Consider the following 17,018-nt stretch of genomic DNA (forward strand, 5'->3'; position numbering starts at 1 on the left):
CACTAAGGGTCTAATACCTACGCCGTCTTGCACGCCCTGTGTTCTTCTAAGGAGTGCCTGTGAGTACATGGCACGCTTCTCCTGAGCGGTGCCTGGGCTGCTCTGTGCTCAGAACGTGGAGTTGCTGGTGTTCTCACCAGGTTTCTGCTTGGGACATTGGTCGGTAAGTTCTTTCCTCTGAATCCTCACGGCGCCACTTTCCCCAGGGGGCTGGCGGTGCCACCCTGAGAGCCTGTAGGGGTGCTGCCTAGTGCAGCTTTGCTGCCCTGAGCTGAAGGATCTGGCTGGATTTCAGGACCCAGCCGCTGACTGTGCTCTCCCTGCTAGCTGGGTAACTGTCACCCCAACATCCTCCCAGGACAGCAGACATGAGGGCATGGGAAGGGCACCTGTAGACCCCTGGCCACACACGCTGAGCTGTCAGTGGCTGCCTCCAAGCCTTCCTCTCCTGGAATGCGACTCCATACACCGCAGGGGCACGCAGAGGGAGTGCAGCACCCACAAGGGTCCTCTGCTGCCCACGCGGACGCTGACCAGGCCCACCCCGGTCATGTCCAGACACAAGCTTTCCAACAGTCATAGAGAGAGGGTCCAGGAGGGCAGCCGCGTGGGTGAGAAAGTGCACCGGGAGCTTCTGCAACACTGGCTGATGAAAGCGCCAACCAGGGAATGAGTCCGCCGCTTTACGGATGGAGTACACGCTGGTCCTCCCAGGTACACCCCGTCTTGCCCTCACTGCTGCAGCACGCCCGGCGGCCTGCGGGGGGCGCGCGCGCGCCTGGAGCCGGAGCGCGCTCCCCGCCCATGGGCGTGGCCAGCCCTGGCGGGAGCGGCCTCCCTTTTTGGGCGGGGCGTCCGGGCGCTTGGCGCCTCACGCGCATGCGCACTGGCGGCCCCGCGATGGCGGCCCCCGAGGAGTCCCTGAGGAGGCGGAAAGCCGGGAATGCGGGCGCCGAGCCTGGGTCTCCGCCGGGACGGGGGCCGGGGCGCGAGCCCACGGGCTGTAATGCCCATCTCCGAGCGGGCACTTTCTGGCTGACCAGGATCGTGCTCCTGAGGGCCCTCGCTTTCGTTTACTGTGAGTCCGCGGGGCCCAGGGCTCCCGTCACTGTGGCCCCCGCACGCGCCCTCGTCCCCCAGACCGTCCCCGACGCCGGGACAGCCCCTCGCCCAAGACAACGCTTTCCTCGCACTCTTCGCCCCCCGCCCCGGTCCCATCCGTCTCCCCCTTTCCCGGGGCACCTCCACAGCGCCCCCGACGCCCCTCCCCTTGCACATGCCCCTCTCCTCCCCTCAGGGCGCCCCTCCCCCCGGGCGTCCCTTCCCCCCAGGGCGCTCCCCCGGACGCCCTCTCCCGACGTGCCCCTACTCCTCAGGGCGCTCCTCACCTCTCCCCACAGGAAGCTTATCACCCCACCCCACGCCCCTCTCCTCGGGACGCCCCCCCTCCAGGGTCCCCTTTCCCTGGGACGCCTCTCCCCCTTGGGCGATCCTCCCCACAGGACGCTCTCCCTCCACAACGTGCATCCCCGGGTCTCTCCCCCATCGCTTCCCCGCCACTTCCCCAGTGCTCCTCCCTCCACTCGTGCCCCTCCCCTGCACGACGCCCCTCCTCCGGGACACACACCCCTCTCCCCTCAAAGCTCCCTTCTGGATCGCTCCCCCGCCCCCCCCCCCAAAAAACGCTCCCTGGCAGACAGGGCGACCCACAAGCGCTACCCCCTCCCCCATGCTACCCCCACCCAGGCTTCTGGGTGCCCCTCTCCCTGGATGCAACACCCCTCCCACAGGCTCCCCTTCAGCCTTCAGACAGGTGCACCGCAGAGCCCCTGCTCCTTGCGCGGTCGTGCCCCCCTAGTCTGGAGCGTTGGGTTTGAGGTGAAGGTGCTCAAGGGCGACCGCACCTGCCCCCACTTGAGCACTTCCCGGGGCTTCCGCGTTCGGCCGGGGCGTGCGTGGGTGGGGGCCTCCGAGCCCCTGTCCCTAGAGCCTTGTCCGTTAGCGCCCTGTGCCCCCGACTCAGCAGCGGCACCTAGGCCGCGGGCAGCCCCTTGCACAACCCGGGAGCCTGTGGAGGCTGGCCTGGCCCCAAGCCTCACCGCTGTTCTGGAAGCTTCTGAGCAGGCTTCTCGTTCCGTGGTAGGTTAAGCTTGAGCCTCAGCCCTCCTTTGACCGGCCAGGAGCCGCTGGGCCCTCCACAGTGCAGAGCCCGCAGCAGCCCTGGCCCCAGAGGGTGAAGCCTGTGGGTGCTGAACCCACCTCCCCTCCCCCGCCCTGCATCCACAAGGGCGCAGGAGCCCTGAGCCTTCCAGCAGTGGAGCTCAAGCTCAGGTTCTCCAGCCGACCTGGGGAGCAGACTGAGAGACCCCAGCCCTGGTGGTCTCTGCTCCGGGATCCAGAGGGTGCTGGTCCCTGGCATTGCTGGCCTCCACCGCGCGGGGGTCACCGAACATCTCAGCTTCGTTTCTCAGCTCTTTCATCCCCCGAGGAAGCAGCACTGTCCTTACAGAATCACGGAACTGTGGGCTGCGCCCTAGGAGGGCGCCGGGCTTTTGCGTCTCCTGGTGCACAGGGGAGACCCGGCTTTCCAGAGCAATTCCGTGGCTTTCCGCAATGCCTCCCTCTCTTTTGTTACCGTAAACATAGTTTTCGCCAGTGCTGCCTTGTGCTCCACACTGTGACATAGTCGTTGGGAGTGTTTGAGCTGTCACTTAGCAAGAGATGGAGTGAGACAGAGGTCCCCAAGGAGGCTTCAGAGACTGTTACCAGGGGAGCCCGGAGCTGGCCCGTGGCACTGCCTGCTAACGCCAGCCCCGGCTTCCCTGGGAGCAGGGCTGCCTTTGATCTCTGCGGCTTCTCTGTTCCAGTCCTGAAGAGATTGTTCTGAGCTGCTGGGTCGTGGACAATTTAAGCCCTGTGCTGAGCACAGAACCACTTGCTTTGAGACATGCATTTTTCCCTCTTTTCTCTACATTTGGGGTAGAATCAGTGTTTTTCAGTTGTATGAAGGAACTTGTTTCCCATTTCCAGGGATGAAGTTCTCTGACAGATGACCCTGGGCAAGTGGCCATGCATCTTGCATTGGTCCCTTTCTGGAAAGTTCTGGATCTTTCTGGTAGCCTGAACTACCTCAGAGTTTCTGAAGTCCCAGTGTTTTCCATGATGCCATGGGGGCCGCCTGCACATTTCACTTGATGTGGAATTTTATAGTTGTCCCTGTGGACTCCTGACCCCACCCCAAGGCTGCATAATGAACCCCTGCCCTGCACTTCGTTCTCTGCACGTTTAAGAGAGTTTTTGCAGTCCTGTCTTGAGCGTCCCTGTTCCTCCACTCGTGAGCCTGCGGCTGGGACGGGTTCTTCCTCACACTTCTGTCCTCCATCTTCTAGCGGCATCTCGTGCTTCGGAAAATTTCCTTGACTTCTTGCATAATCTTTATCAGTACTCTTTGTCCCCACGGGATACTTTCCCATCTGTGTCCCCCTTTCCTCCCCGCCCCCCCCCCACCAGCTGCTTGGTGCGGACACTCAGGACACAGACCGCCTGCCCGAGAGGCCGACTCCCTCTGGGTTGTAGTCGCAGTTCTTCAGCTCTCACATCGCCGTCTTTTTGTCTTTTATTCTTTTAGTCTCTCTTTTTCTGGGATTTGTCCCCAAACAACTTTTTAAGAAAGAACTTGAAGCTGGACTTTCTCTGGTCTTCTTGCACCCAGGGGTCTTATGAATCTGCCTGGGTCTTCCGTTCTCAGTCGGAGCAGGTTTCTCAGAGCTTCTGGGGCTGATGATAAGTCTTCACGCAGCCGGACCCCCTACTCGCTCTTCTCCGGACGCCTAAGTAGAAGCGTTTTCCTTTTCCTTTTTCTTTTACTTTTTTTGAAGATTTTATTTATTTACTTGAGAGAGAGGCAGCAGGGAGGGGCAGAGGGAGAAGCAGACTCCCCACTGAGGAGGAAGCCCAGTGCTGGGCTCCTCCCGGGATCATGACCTGATCGGAAGGTAGATGCTTAGCCAGCTGAGCCACCCAGATGCCCCAACACTTTCATTTTTCTGCTGACACACTCTTGACACCAAATGTGGGTTTTTTTCCCTCACAAGCAGTTCTGACGCTATCTGTCCGGCATGAGTGCAGCTGCCGCCTGGCCCCACGAGACCGCCCCCACGTCCAGGCTGTCACCAGCTGTAAGTCAGGGTTCCAGACCCCCTTGTCCAACCTTAATTTGTTAGAATGGCTCACAGAACTCAGGGAAACACCTTACTCCAGTTACCGGTTCATCGTCAAGGACAGGACCCGGGAACAGCAGAAGGAAGACACCCCCAGGGCAGGTGGGTATGTGGAAGGAGCACGGGGCTTCCAGGCCCTGCCCCCTGCCCAGGGGCCACCCGCCCCCTGCTGGCACCCCCATGTGCCCAGAGACTCCCGCACCCCTTCATTTTGGTTTCTTAGGGGAGCTCAGGGCTGATGGGCTCATTGGATGATGGGCTTGATCTCCAGCCTTCTAATCCCACGTCAGGGCCTTTGGCCACCAGCCCTCAAGCTGCTCCCCTAGGTGGTGTGAAGCCGGGTAAGGCGCATCTGGCCTGGTCAGGGGCCCCTGCAGCTGCTCCTCTCGGCCCCGCTGCTCAGCGAACTCCCAGGAGCAGGGACGAGGAGCGCAGAAGCAGAAACGGTTCTGGTTCTTTGCTTCTTCATAGGTGGCATAGGTGGCGATACTACAGTGACCTGTGTTTACCTCTGGAGGCTTTCAGAGTCCCTGCTGCTGTGCCATCTTATTCTGGGTCCTTGTTATTTAATGGCATGTCGACGTGAGCGTCCCTTCCTCATTCTTTCTCAGGGCTCCTGCCCTAGTTCTGGACAGCTTCTCTGACCGTGCCCCATCTGCTGCCTCTAGGTCCCTGTGTGTCCGAACACCCCAGTGGGTCCCAGATGTGCCCCATTAGCGGACTTGTCCCCATCAAGCGTCCCAGGTTGGTGGGAGCCTGTCTGAGAAGCCACTTCCCGGAGCTAAATAAGGGCCTGTTGGAGAAGATGGGCCCCTCCCAGGCCCTGTGGACGCTGCTGCGGTGATGGCCCAGTCTGCTGAGTGTCCACGAGTAGTGATGTGGGGGCCTCCAGAGGGGGCTCTGAGCACTGTGGGAGCAGAGACATTAGGGTTCGAAGCTGAGAGCCAGTAAGGAGTTCTTGAGATGTCTTTGGTATAAAAAAGTCATTTAATTAAAGCACGGGCACAGGCGACCTATGGGCAGAAGGAGCCGAGCCGAGGTCATGGGGAGTGGCCCATTCGTACCTTCAAGTCTGGGGAGGGTTGGGGACAGTGTGAGTCTCCCAGGAATTTTGGAAACAAGGTTTTCAAGATCCCAAGGGTGCTAGCTATTGTTATTAAAAGGCCATTCTTACCATTTAGTAAAAACTCAGTTGTGAGACCCCTCAGATGTAAATTTGTGGGCCATGTGCTTGGGTGGTGATTGCTAACACGCATCTTGAGGGGTAGAGAAAAGGGAGTTTCCGAAGGAGTTTTTTTATGTTCAAGTAGACTTACAGGGTTGGGCTAGGACTGCCTTTTGTCCTTAGCAAACTGTCCACATTGGGGCAGTTGAGTCCCTAGAGGAAGGTCACTGCCTGTTCCAGGACCCGTCAGTGGGCTTAGGTAGCCACGGAAATGTGATCATTTCTCGGCTGCCTTTGTTTCCCACGCCACAGAGGACGGGGGCATGTAAGCAGATTGCACATTCCACTTCCCTCTCTTACTGCAGAGTCCCTAGAATCGAATTTCTTTGAAAATCCTGTCTCTGAGTGGTCTCGGGGCTAGTTGTGGCCAGACGCTGATTCTTGGTTTTGCTTTACGTGCGTGTGTGTGTGGCGGCTCTGGCGGCTCTCCTTGTTCAGTCCATGTGCTAGCCCCGACCCGACCGCGGCTGCTCTTCGAGGCGAGTCAGAACTGCACTTTCTAGAAGCAGAAGCTGGTTGACCTCCCCATCAGGGCTCTGCTGTCTCCTCCCTCACTGCCACCCCAGGGACCGGGAAGGGGGCGCTTGCCGCGCAGACAGCAGAGCCCGGGCCTGGTGGGCACTGGACTTTCGGAACTCCTAGCTGCTCCGTGGAAAGTTTGAGGAAAAAATGGAGCCAAAAGAAATCCTGCTTCATTGTATATGGTGGTGACGCTTCCTGCTCCAAGAGCTCGCGGAGGTCAGCCCTTGTCTGTGCTCCGGGCCCTTGGATTCAAACGAGGTGCTCCGGGCCCTTGGATTTGAACAAGGTGCTCTGCTGGCTTTTACAGGGTTCTCTGTGAAGCGCTGCCAGGTTGTTTAAAAACAGGTGCCACTGCCCGCTTCAGAGCTGTCCGCAGCGCACGCCTCCAAAGAGCGAGGCCTGGGCGCTGCCGTGCCCTGGCCAGGGCTTAGCCACACTCGGTAAAACCCCTGCCCAGAATGGCATCTGGGGTGATTCTGTTTCAGTTTTATAGACATTCATCTGAATGAGACAGAAACCTCAATTTTTAGTTTCTAAAGAAAGTATCTGCAGACGTCCTAGGTAATGGATATTTAGGGAATCTGCTCACCTCTCCTAGATCAGCATCTGGGTTACCTCCCACCCCGCACCCCCAGTTTCCTGCCTTCAGGAGCTGGGGTGGGGGTGGGGCAGACTCCTGCCTGCCTGGGGTGGGGTGGCGGGGCGGGGGTGCTAAGGCTTTGGAGGTTCAGTTGGTTGGTTGAGCTTTTGGATGCTATGATATTTTGACATTTTCACTTCTTTCTACTTAGGCATTTCTGTAACAGGAGTGGAAATTTAAATAGGTTTTCTTTCCTGAAATTTTAATCGAAGCTTTGTTCATGGCTTCCTGATAAGATAGGAAATTTCCTAAGCTTCTTGCCTTAGAATCACTTTTTAAAACTAATTGGTACGGGGCATCTGGGTGGCTCAGTCAGTTGAACAGCTCCCTTTAGCTCTGGTTGTGGTCCTGGGTCCTGGGATCGAGCCGCAGCTGGGGCTCAGCAGGGAGTCTGCTTCTCCCTCTCCCTTTGCCTCCCTTCCCCCACTCGTGTATGTGCTCGCTCGCTCTCTGTCAAATAAGTAAAATCTTTTTTTAGGAAGAAATAATGGGTGAGACCAGGGGTCCCTGGCAGCTGAGTCGGTGAAGCGTCCGACTCTTGATCTTGGGATTGTGAGCCCGAGCCTCACGTTGGGCATAAAGATTACTTTAAAAAGAGAGAGAGAGAGAGAAGTCCTCGAACAGATCGGTTAGACCAGATCTTGTTTTCCTTCCCTGGCAATGGAGTGTGAATCATGGTCATAGGGAGAAAGGACGTGCCTCTCTTCCGTCATCGCTCATCAGGTCCCTGTGTGGGTGAGCCCCACGGCTCTGGAATGGGCCAGGGTATTGTCAGTGAGGAAGGAGACGGGCTGGGCTCCATGTGGGGCAGCCCTGCTGTGGCCTCGAGGGTCAGTGGCATGTGGACTTGATTGGTTCTGCCCGAGGTGGAGGCGGGTGAGGGAGAAGGATGTCTGCGGGTGCTCCACTGCTTTCCCACTGACCCTCTGTGGATGGTGGGGGCTTTCGTCCTCAGGTGACTCCCACCCACTGTCCCTTCCCTTGGCCTCCCGTGGTCACGTGAGGGTCAGGCCTCACTTCTCTATCTCCGCTGCTCTGAGCTTCATATCGTGGGCGTTCAAGACACTTGGAAGAAAAAGACCAACCTGTTAAGAAAACCCCAGACTTCATTGGAATTTCTCACAGGTGCCCCTTCTCATCCCAGGGCCCCTCCCGGGGCCACACTGCACTCTGTCGCCGCGTCTCCTTGGGCCCCTCTGGTCTGTGGCAGTCTGTAGGACCTCCTTGGCTCTTCGTGAGCTTGGTCATTCTGGGAAGTTCTCGTCCCATATTTGCTCCAATGCCTCCACACTGGGTTTATCTGGTGTTTCTGGGACAAGACGGGTCACAGAGGCGAGGTGCCTTTGTCACCGATCGGGTGCCCAAGTCCACACGACTCGCCGTGGGCCTGTATCACCTGATGAAGGTGTGTTTCCAGGTGTCTCCTCCCACCGGTTCCCTGTCCCTGGTTACGGTGCCCTAGGGGAGGGAGGACTCTGCTCCAGCCCCGGAGGGCATCTCCCCGCATCACTGGGAATCCCTCTGTGAGGAAGGCTCATGTCTGCTCTCCTTGTCTTCACCAGGGGCTCCAGGTTGTGTCCCACACTGTTCCTTACTGTGGCTCCAGACTGTCCGCCTCTGGTCAGCGCTCTGCGCTCCTCTTGCCCCGCCCGGCCCTGCCGTCTCCCCTTCCTTCCTTTGTTGCTCTCCTCACCCGCCTTTGCCATCCCTAACACTGGTGGTTTGTCTGGCGTAGTTTCTTCCCCAGGGAGCAGTGTTTGGAGCCCAGATCTGTGTGCCGGGAGTGCCTGCTGTCGCGTGCGGTCACAATCCGTCGGAATGTCTGCCGGGGTTAACGTGAATTCACGCTGGCCTCTCCAGTCCCGATCCAGGACACAGGTGCGCCCCTTCCTTCCTCGCTTCTCTGGAACCTCCTTGTGTCCTGCTGGGACCCTTGCTCCACCCCCCGCACATGCAGACGGCTTCAGACTGCTGCGCTCCCGCCCTAAAAAAAACCAGCCAGACTCCGGGGTTTCTCAGCCATTCCTTTGGTCTTTGTCCTGACACTGTTCACGCGAAGCATTTTCCGGAGTCCCTTAAGCCAGCCTTCCCTTCCTCCTTGGGCACAGTGCGATGACGTTAGATATCTGCCATAGAGTGGCGTTCAGGGGTCACAGTCTGCATTTCGTCCTGGCTTCTTCTGACCTCCAGTCTGGCTTGTTTCGATGGTTCGAAAACACTGAAGTTCATTGCTTGTGACCTACAGATCTGTGGGTATTGACACATGCATGTTTCTCTGTCACGGTGGTACTATACAGGGTAGCTGTATCCCCCCCAGACTCCCCTGTGCATGTCATCACCTACCCCCCACCCAGCCCCGGCACGGCCGTTGTCGTCCCCCTGGCTTTGCCTTTTCTAGTGTGAATGGAACCCTAGAGTATGTAGCCTTTGGGTCCTATTCTGTTCGTTGGAAAAGGACATTTGTGATCCTGCCATGCTGTTGTGTGACTCAGCGGCTTGTGTAGCTTCTCTCCACTGTCCCCCCACTGTCCCCCGACTATAGGCAGCTTCCACCTGTGGATGTTTACCCCCCACATGCGGGGACCTCTGTGCTGTTTCCCATGCTAGCGGTTGTGAACCAGGCCCCTGTTGGCTGCATTTGCGCACGAGCTTTTGCGGAAATGGGAGTTTTCAGTTCATGCGGGCACAAACCTAAGCGTCGGACTTCTGGGCTATCTGCGGTAACCCGGGTTCTGCTTTAGAAGAAACAGCCAGCGCCTCGCCCACGGCAGCTGCAGCCCATGCCCTCTCGCCGGCGGTGAGCGTCTGTGGCTCTGGACCCTCGGGGGCGCTTGGTGTTCCCCGCATTTGGGATTTTGCCTGTTGTGATAGGTGCTGGTGCATTCAGGCCTTACTTGGCATTTCCCCAGTAAATGCTACTGAGCGTCTTTTCTGTGTGTATGTAACATCCGTGTGTCTTACTCATGTGCCGCAGATGACTTCGGCGTCCAGGTGCTCTGCCCAGCTTAAACATTGGGCTGTTTGTTTCCTTATTCTTGACTTTCTTGAAGGCACTTAGTATCCTGCGAACACAGGATTCCGGCACTTGAATATTCTGGATGCAAGTGCCTGATCAGGTCATTTATGTGGTCTGTGAATGTTTTCTCCCAATCCGTGCTTTGTTTTTTCAGCCTCACTTACAGAGCAGGAGGTTTTCGTCTGATGCAGCTCTGTCTGTCGGTCTTTCTCTGTCTTGTGTCACACTTCCGGGGTTGCCACACCCAAGCCGCAGATTTTCTTGTAGAAGCTCCCTACTTTTACACTTCACGTGGAGGTCTGTGGTCCTTTTTGAGTAAATTTCGGGGTAACGTGTAAGATGTGTGTGGGACCGTCCGTCTGCTTCTGGTCGCCCGTTGTTCGGGATCATCTTTCTCCGTCGACCCGTCTGTGCCTCTTTGTCAGAGATCAGTTGGCCATACTCATGTGCCTTTGTTTCTGGGCTCTGTGTCCTGTGCCACGCCATCCAGGTCCTTCCTTCTGCCACACTGTCTTGATCGCCGTGCTTTGTAGTAACTCTTGACATTGGGTAGTACGGCTCCTCCGGCATCGTTCTTTCTCAGGGTCACTCTGGCGGTTCTAGTTCCTTTGCTTCTCCGCATCTGTTTTAGAACCAGCTTGTCTCTACCAACAGCGGAACTTTCTGGGTGCTTGGATCGAGAGTGAGTCTGTAGGTCAGACTGGGGAGAGTGGACATCCTCGTGATGCTGAATCTCCTGGTCCACAAACGTCATGTACCTCCTGCTTATTTAGGTCTTCCTTTGTCAGTGCCTTTCTGTTTTCCACATACAGACTCTGCGGGTGTTTTGTAAGAGTTTTACTTATGTATTTTGGGGGTTGCTATTTATTATAATTAGAAAATTCAGATTACAGTTCACTGCTGATACATATGAATACAATGAACTTTTAAGTATTGATCTTGTGTTCTGTGCTTGTGATCAACTTGTTGATTAGGTCCAAGAGGGGGTTTTTTGGTATTTTTTTGAGATCTTCTACTCAGACCCTCATATCATCTGTTAATAAAGACAGTTTGATTTCTTTCTTTCCAGTCCATGTGCCTTTTACTTCTCTTGCCGGCCTCACTGTGTGAGTCAGGACTTCCATACACTGCTCAGTAGGTTGGTGAGATGTCCTTGCTTTGTCCCAGATCTCAGGAAAGGACTGAGGTCTGGTGTTGGCTGTCGTTGTGCATAGCCGCCCTTGTGGGCTGATGGAAGTTCCCTTCTGTTCCCAGCGTGCTGGAGGTTTTCACCGTGAGCAGCTGCTGAATGCTGTCACTGCTGTCATGTGTCTGCTGGTCTTACCGTATTGCTTTCTCTTCTCAGTCTGGTCGTTGGTACATCACAGTGATCTGTGAGGATTGAACCAGCCTTGCATCCCTGGCCTGCAGTGGGTTGCGATTTGTCACCCATATTTCTTGTTTTGTGAGTTTTGGTAGTTTGTGTCTTTCAAGTAATTTGTTTCATCTGAGCTGCTGAGAGACCTGTAGTATCCTTTTCATCTTTTTAGTGTCTGTGAGACCAGTAGCAGCGCTCCCTTCTCTGTTCTTGATACTGCTCTCTCTTTTTCTTGATTAGTCTGGCTAGAGGTCTGTCGGTTATCCTTTGGAAGAACCAACTTTTGATTTTCTTGATCTTATCCATTTTTTTTTCTTGTTTTCAATTTCATTCAACTCCACTCTTAAGTTTTTAAAGGTTTCTTTCCTTCTGCTTGTTTTGTGTATCATTGCTCTTTTTTTCTGATTTCTTAAAGTAGAAGTTTAGACTTGAGCCCTATCTTTCTAACGTGAGCACTTTACTATAAATTTCCCTTTAAGTGCTGCTTCAACAGCATCTTGCATTTTTTTTTTGATATATTGTGTTTTCAATTTTCATTCTGTTGAAAAATACCTTATAATTTTGCTTTTGTTTTATTTTTTAAGATTTTATTTATTTGAGAAAGAGCATAAACAGGGAGGAGGAACAGAGGAAGAAGCAGGCTCCCCACTGAGCAGAGAGCTTGATGGGAGGCTTGATCCCAGGACCCTGAGATCATGACCTGAGCTGAAGGCAGAGGTTTCACCAACTGAGCTGCCCAGGTGCCCCTTTTTGTGGTTATATATGTGTATTTTTTCAATTCGTATTCATCACATTTAACATAAGTATTCATCACATATATATGGTTTATTTAGAAGAGTGGGTGTAATTTCCAAAGACTTGGGTACGTTTCCAGATAACGTCCTGTGGCCAACTGCTAGGTTAATTCTCTTTGTTCAGGACACACATTATTTTTGATTCCAGTTCTTTTCGGTATGTTGGTATTTGCTGTGCGGTCACAGCGTGGAGTGTCCTGGCGGACGTTCCGCATAGTAGTTGAAAATCATATCTGTTTAGCTGTTGGGTAGGGTGTTCTATGGATGTCATGGTACCATATCTTGCCCTTTTATACCGTATGACAGTCTCTAACTGTCAGATCAAGTCAGTTAATGTACGCATAGCGTATAGATATGTTTTAGCTGAGGTGATTTAATATACATAAGTTTTGTTGCTAGACTCGTGCATTTAATGTTCTCATGTCTATTTGTTGATTCCTTATCATTATGCAATGTCCTTTTTTATCCCTCATATTGTTCCTTGTTTTTATGTCTTTTGTCTGATATTCATATAGCGATCAGCTTTCTTTTGATTAATGTTTGTATGATACATGTTTTTCTGTGCTTTTGCTTTTAGTCTACCTGTGTGTTTATATTTTGAATGAATTTCTTATAAACACCACAGATTTGAGTCTTTTTTTTTTTGTTTTAAATTTGAGGGTGAGCAAGAGAGAGCATGAGCAAGGGCAGAGGGAGAGGGGGAAGCAGACTCCCTGCTGAGCAGGGAGCCCAACGTGGGGCTCAGTCTCAGAACCCTGGGATCATGACCTGAGCTGACAGCAGACACTTAACTGACTGAGCCATCCAGGCACCTGAGTCCTGCTTTTTTATCCATTCTGACAATTTGTCTTTACTGGTAGGTTTAGAACATTCTCATTTAAAGCATCAGATTAAAATCTGTCATATTGCTAGTTGTGTTCTATTTGTTTCTTCTGTTCTTTTTTTTTTTCTTTTCCTGCCTTCTCTTTGGTTAGTTTAGCATTTTCTATGATTCCCTTTTTGTATCTGTATTAATTATTTAGAGTCACTTAAATTTTTATTTGCTCTCCCATAGGACTTCCAGTAAACAAATTAATCTGAGCCTGCAACTTCCTGTGTGGCATCAGGTCCTTCTAAGAGTGGCTTCCAACATCTCCCTCTGGCCTTGATGTTTTCTCACATTGGGCCCTTCATGTGCGTTAGGCGAATGTGATTGGTTTTGCTTTAGACGAGGGGTAACACACGTTTCCGCCAGTCAACATCACACTGTGAGCCCAGACCCGTGTTTGTGGAACTAGAATCTGAGCTACAGCCATGCTCCCTTCTCTCCCTCTACCCCATCCGGCCTTGTGGTGCAGCTGCCCGGCCCTCAGGTGTGCAGCTGTGTCCACAGGGCGGGCGTCCCTGCCGTGCGTGCAGTGCGGCCTGAGATGGCCTGTTGCCTTGCTCTTTCTCCTTGGTGGGCGTGGAGTCGCCCTGCTCTACACATTCGTGGAGGGGAATGTGTGCCCTCGCTCCCTGCCTGCGGCATCCCTGTGCAGACACGTCTGTGCACGCACCCAACCCTAGACTCTATAGAGTGCTGGTGTACTCTTGTGGGGCAGGGCTTGAAGGAAGCCCGCGGCCCCCAATGCGGGCGATCGTGACTGATATGTGAGCTGTAGCCCGTCCGGGAGGGCCGCTGTGGACCTGGACCATGGGCCGTGCAGACATGCGTTGTCATGACAGATGCTGAGTGATGTTCCCTTGTGGTCACGTGAGACACCTGCATCTGTGTCACATACACATACATGACACGTAATTGGACACAACCCGTGTTGGTTTGTGTATGTGTGCAACACAGCCTAACCTTCCCAGATTGGGTCTTCTAGTATTTTCCCTAGGATTTTGGAATTTGGACCTCTTGCATCCCTGCTTTGATTCCAAACCATGGCTCAGACAGCCCCTCGTCTCCTCACCCCGCCATGCCCCCTCCTGCAGGTGTCCACAGACGGCTGTGCTCCTGTTCACGGTCCTTCTGTCTGTTTCTTCCAGTCGTGGCGTTCCTGGTGGCTTTCCACCAGAACAAGCAGCTGATCGGAGACCGGGGCCTGCTGCCGTGCCGCACATACCTGAAGAGCGTACAGCAGTATTTCCGGGGCCCAGTCGGCTGGGATGCCGTGAGCTATGCACCCACCCTGCTCTGGCTGCTGGACTGGTCACACATGGACTCCAACCTGGACACCCTGGCACTGCTTGGGCTGGGTGTCTCGTCTTTCGTCCTGCTCACTGGCTGTGCCAACATGGCGCTCATGGCCACTCTCTGGGTTCTCTACATGTCCCTGGTCAACGTGGGACAGATCTGGTAAGCAGGAGGACGTGGAGTGTTGGGGTTCAGGCAGGCTGGGGCCCCGTGGCCTGGCAGCCTCCTGGCAGCTGGGGAGACGGAGCAAGCTTGCTGCTCACGCTCGTCCGAGGGGTACCACCATGTCGCTCTGGCGGTAGGTGAGTCTGCTAGTTGCCAGTTGACCGGAATCCAAGGGACTTTGTGCCTTGGGAAGAACCATGATTCTGTTCAGTGTGGCGTGGCCACCCCTGAGAGTCTGCATTCAGCCTCCTGGGGCCGGAAAATAGGAGGTGGATGTAGGGTCCTGCCGTGGGCTTCTGGGAGTGCTCTGGGGGTGGGGGCCAGCTTTGGGGGCCCGTTTCTTCCGCTCGTCCCCACTCCAGCTCCTTCCTCGTTCAGGAGGAGCTGCTACCGGCAATGTCAGGGGTCACTATCAGGTTGGGCCTGCTTGGCGCTTCACACAGCCAGGGAGGCTGGAGGAGTCCTACGGGGAGCTGGGGGAGTGTGCCAGGGTGGCCCACCCTCCAGGGGCCCTGATGGAAGCGCAGCAGCCGCGGGCTGCTACAGTGTGCCCGAGCCGAGGGCTGGCACTCCTTCCTGTCGTGGGCTCCAGAGGAAGCACGGAGGACTCTAAGAAAAGGCATGGTTTGGGGAGAAGCTCTGGGATGGGGGTTGGTGTCTGTGCAGATGTGGAGGAAGCAGATGTGAGCATCTGCAGCTGTGCACGTGCGGAGGTGGTGGGCACTGACCGCAGGGTCATCTGTTTTCCGGAGGACAGATGTAAGTCCAGTGTCCCGACGGTTCCTCTAGCGCTGGCCCGGCCTGGGGAGGCTTGTGCAGTCTTCCCGGAATGTGGGCTCTGACCCAGACTGTCTCCACCTGGGCCTACGGAGCTGCCTGCCCTTCAGTCCCGTCTGGCAGGTCTGTTTCGACTGGTCTGTCAGGGCTGTGGCCTGGCTCCCCCGTGTGCAGCTGCGCCCTGGTCCCCGTGGGCAGGTGTGCGCCACTCGGAGAGGAGTTGGGGCTGGACTCTGGCCTCTTCCTGGCCGTGGGAAGTGCCGCTTCGCACCACACTGGGGAGGCCAGGTGTGGAAGACACTCCCGTGCAGGAGGTCTGTCATGCAGATCTGGTCTGTGGCCAAGAAGGCTGGGTATCCCGGGCACCCTGGGAGACCCCTGCTCTGCCCACGCCTGGGGCCCTCCTGTCAGTGTATTACTGTTGACCATGGCGGTGCAAATGAGCTGGGGTACCTTGGGTGGGGTCTGGGTGACAGTCCCACATGCCTCCTGCACATTAAGCAGCTGTGAGGTGTGATGCCCCCTGGACCCCCACCTGCTCCTTCCCTCGTGGAATTCTTGGAGGTCAGACGCCCAAGGCGCTGTCCCTTCTGCCCCTAGGCTCTTGGTCACACACAGAGACTCTGGCTGGTATTTCTGTGGTGCTAAAGAGGTTGCTGGGTTTTGAGACATGTGCTTTTAGTCCACACCAGACCAGGGAGAGCTCTGGGCACACGCGGTGAGCACACCCGACTGTGTGGGTGGCCAGGGCGGCACACGTCCTGCATGGTGCATGGCTTGGGTCACGCTTCGGTGTCTGGCAGCCAGAGAGATCATTCTGACTTTAAGTTCCCTGTGAGAAGTATTTCCTAGTCACAAGTAGGGTATGGTCAGGAAAGAGTAACCCCAGGTTTAAACTTCTGAAAACCATTTTGGGTACGCATGGCCAAGGTAGTCTTGTATTGTTTTCCCTGGAAGAGATACTTTGCTCCCCTTCCCTCAGATACGTAAAAAAGAAAAATGTGATTCAAATTAGGTTAAGCTCACTAAAGCAAAACAGAATAAAGGTACATCTTCTCAGAAATGATTAGAAAATGAGGAAGAAAACAAAATCTGTCATGGAGACCAGTGGTTTCTTCACCCTGCCCCTGCTGCGGATGCACTCATTCCCAGCCCAGCTGCTTGGCACTGGTTTCGTGCTCTGGTGGGGCCGCGGGGTTGGGCTCCGAGCCCTCTGCCTCCACGGTCTGTCCAGCCTTGCCCTTGATGCGGGTTTCCCGGACAGACGGCAGCTTCAGGGTCAGAGTGACATTGAACACTTACTAAGTGAGGACCCCTCCTGTGGACAGTAGGCTTTCTTTTTCCTGGTACCCCAGAGTGAGAGGCACAGACTGTTCTCACCTGTCCCATTTATTTAAAGTTGAAAAAAAAGAATGAGGTGAGGTGTCAGATAATGGGCACTCTTGACAGACGTCTTTCAGGTGTTGTCCAGCTCCGGGCAGGGGCACAGGGTGCTTCTCTGAGGGCACTGCTGCCTTGGTCTGGGGTCCTGTGGGGACGACCCTGCGTCCGCTGGCCGTTGCTGCGTGTGTGCGGTAGCTGTTGGTTTGCTAGGCCCTCTGCGTCTCCTGTCCCTCTGGGGGCGTCCGCCGAGCTGCTTCCCATCTCAGACTAGTGCCCCTGCCCAGGACCTGGCATCTCACACACGTGTTCCAGAGCAGTGGGAAGCCCATGCGGCTGCCCTGGGAGGCAGGTGAACCTTGTGCTTGGGGGCACCGTGAGTGTCTGAGGCAGATGCCATGGGGTGCAGGCAGGTGTCCTTACACAGCACCCTGCCCCTTCCAGAACCACAACCGTCCTTCTCCCACTCTCCTGACCCGTTCCTGACGCTGTATCATGGGTGGGAACTCACAAAGCCACTTTGTGACGGCAGTGACTAGGGATCTCATCATGGGGAGAGCGGCTCCCATCCAGGCGGTGAGCGCTCTGCAGAGTGACGGCCTGTGATGGCCCTTAGAATTGGGGGGCGGGGCGCTGATGCTCTGAGGTCCTTGCTGGGGCTGCGGGAGGCACAGCCAGAGGGAGCCCAGGGCCACAGGGGCCAGCATGAGGGACTGAGGCTGGGGGCGGACTGGGGACTGTGCCCTGGGCAGCTGCACCCC

General features: G+C 55.3%; 1 protein-coding gene across 2 annotated transcripts in view; it reads left to right on the forward strand.

Moving 5' to 3' along the window:
* Window positions 1-853: 853 nt before the first annotated feature.
* The window catches only part of LMF1 (lipase maturation factor 1), an 88,272-nt gene continuing 72,107 nt past the window's right edge, over window positions 854-17,018 (forward strand). The window contains exons 1-2 of one of the 2 annotated variants that reach the window (XM_013055293.2): window positions 854-1,078; window positions 13,788-14,097. In XM_013055293.2, coding sequence (XP_012910747.1) covers window positions 880-1,078; window positions 13,788-14,097 — 509 coding nt within the window. In that variant the 5' untranslated portion in view covers window positions 854-879. The remainder of the gene's footprint in view (window positions 1,079-13,787; window positions 14,098-17,018) is intronic. The other variant, XM_004750831.3, reaches the window with a different exon arrangement.

The sequence above is a fragment of the Mustela putorius genome, unplaced genomic scaffold (assembly GCF_011764305.1).
Source record: "Mustela putorius furo isolate JIRA1106 unplaced genomic scaffold, ASM1176430v1.1 tig00004007_pilon_pilon_pilon, whole genome shotgun sequence".
Classification (NCBI taxonomy): domain Eukaryota; kingdom Metazoa; phylum Chordata; class Mammalia; order Carnivora; family Mustelidae; genus Mustela; species Mustela putorius.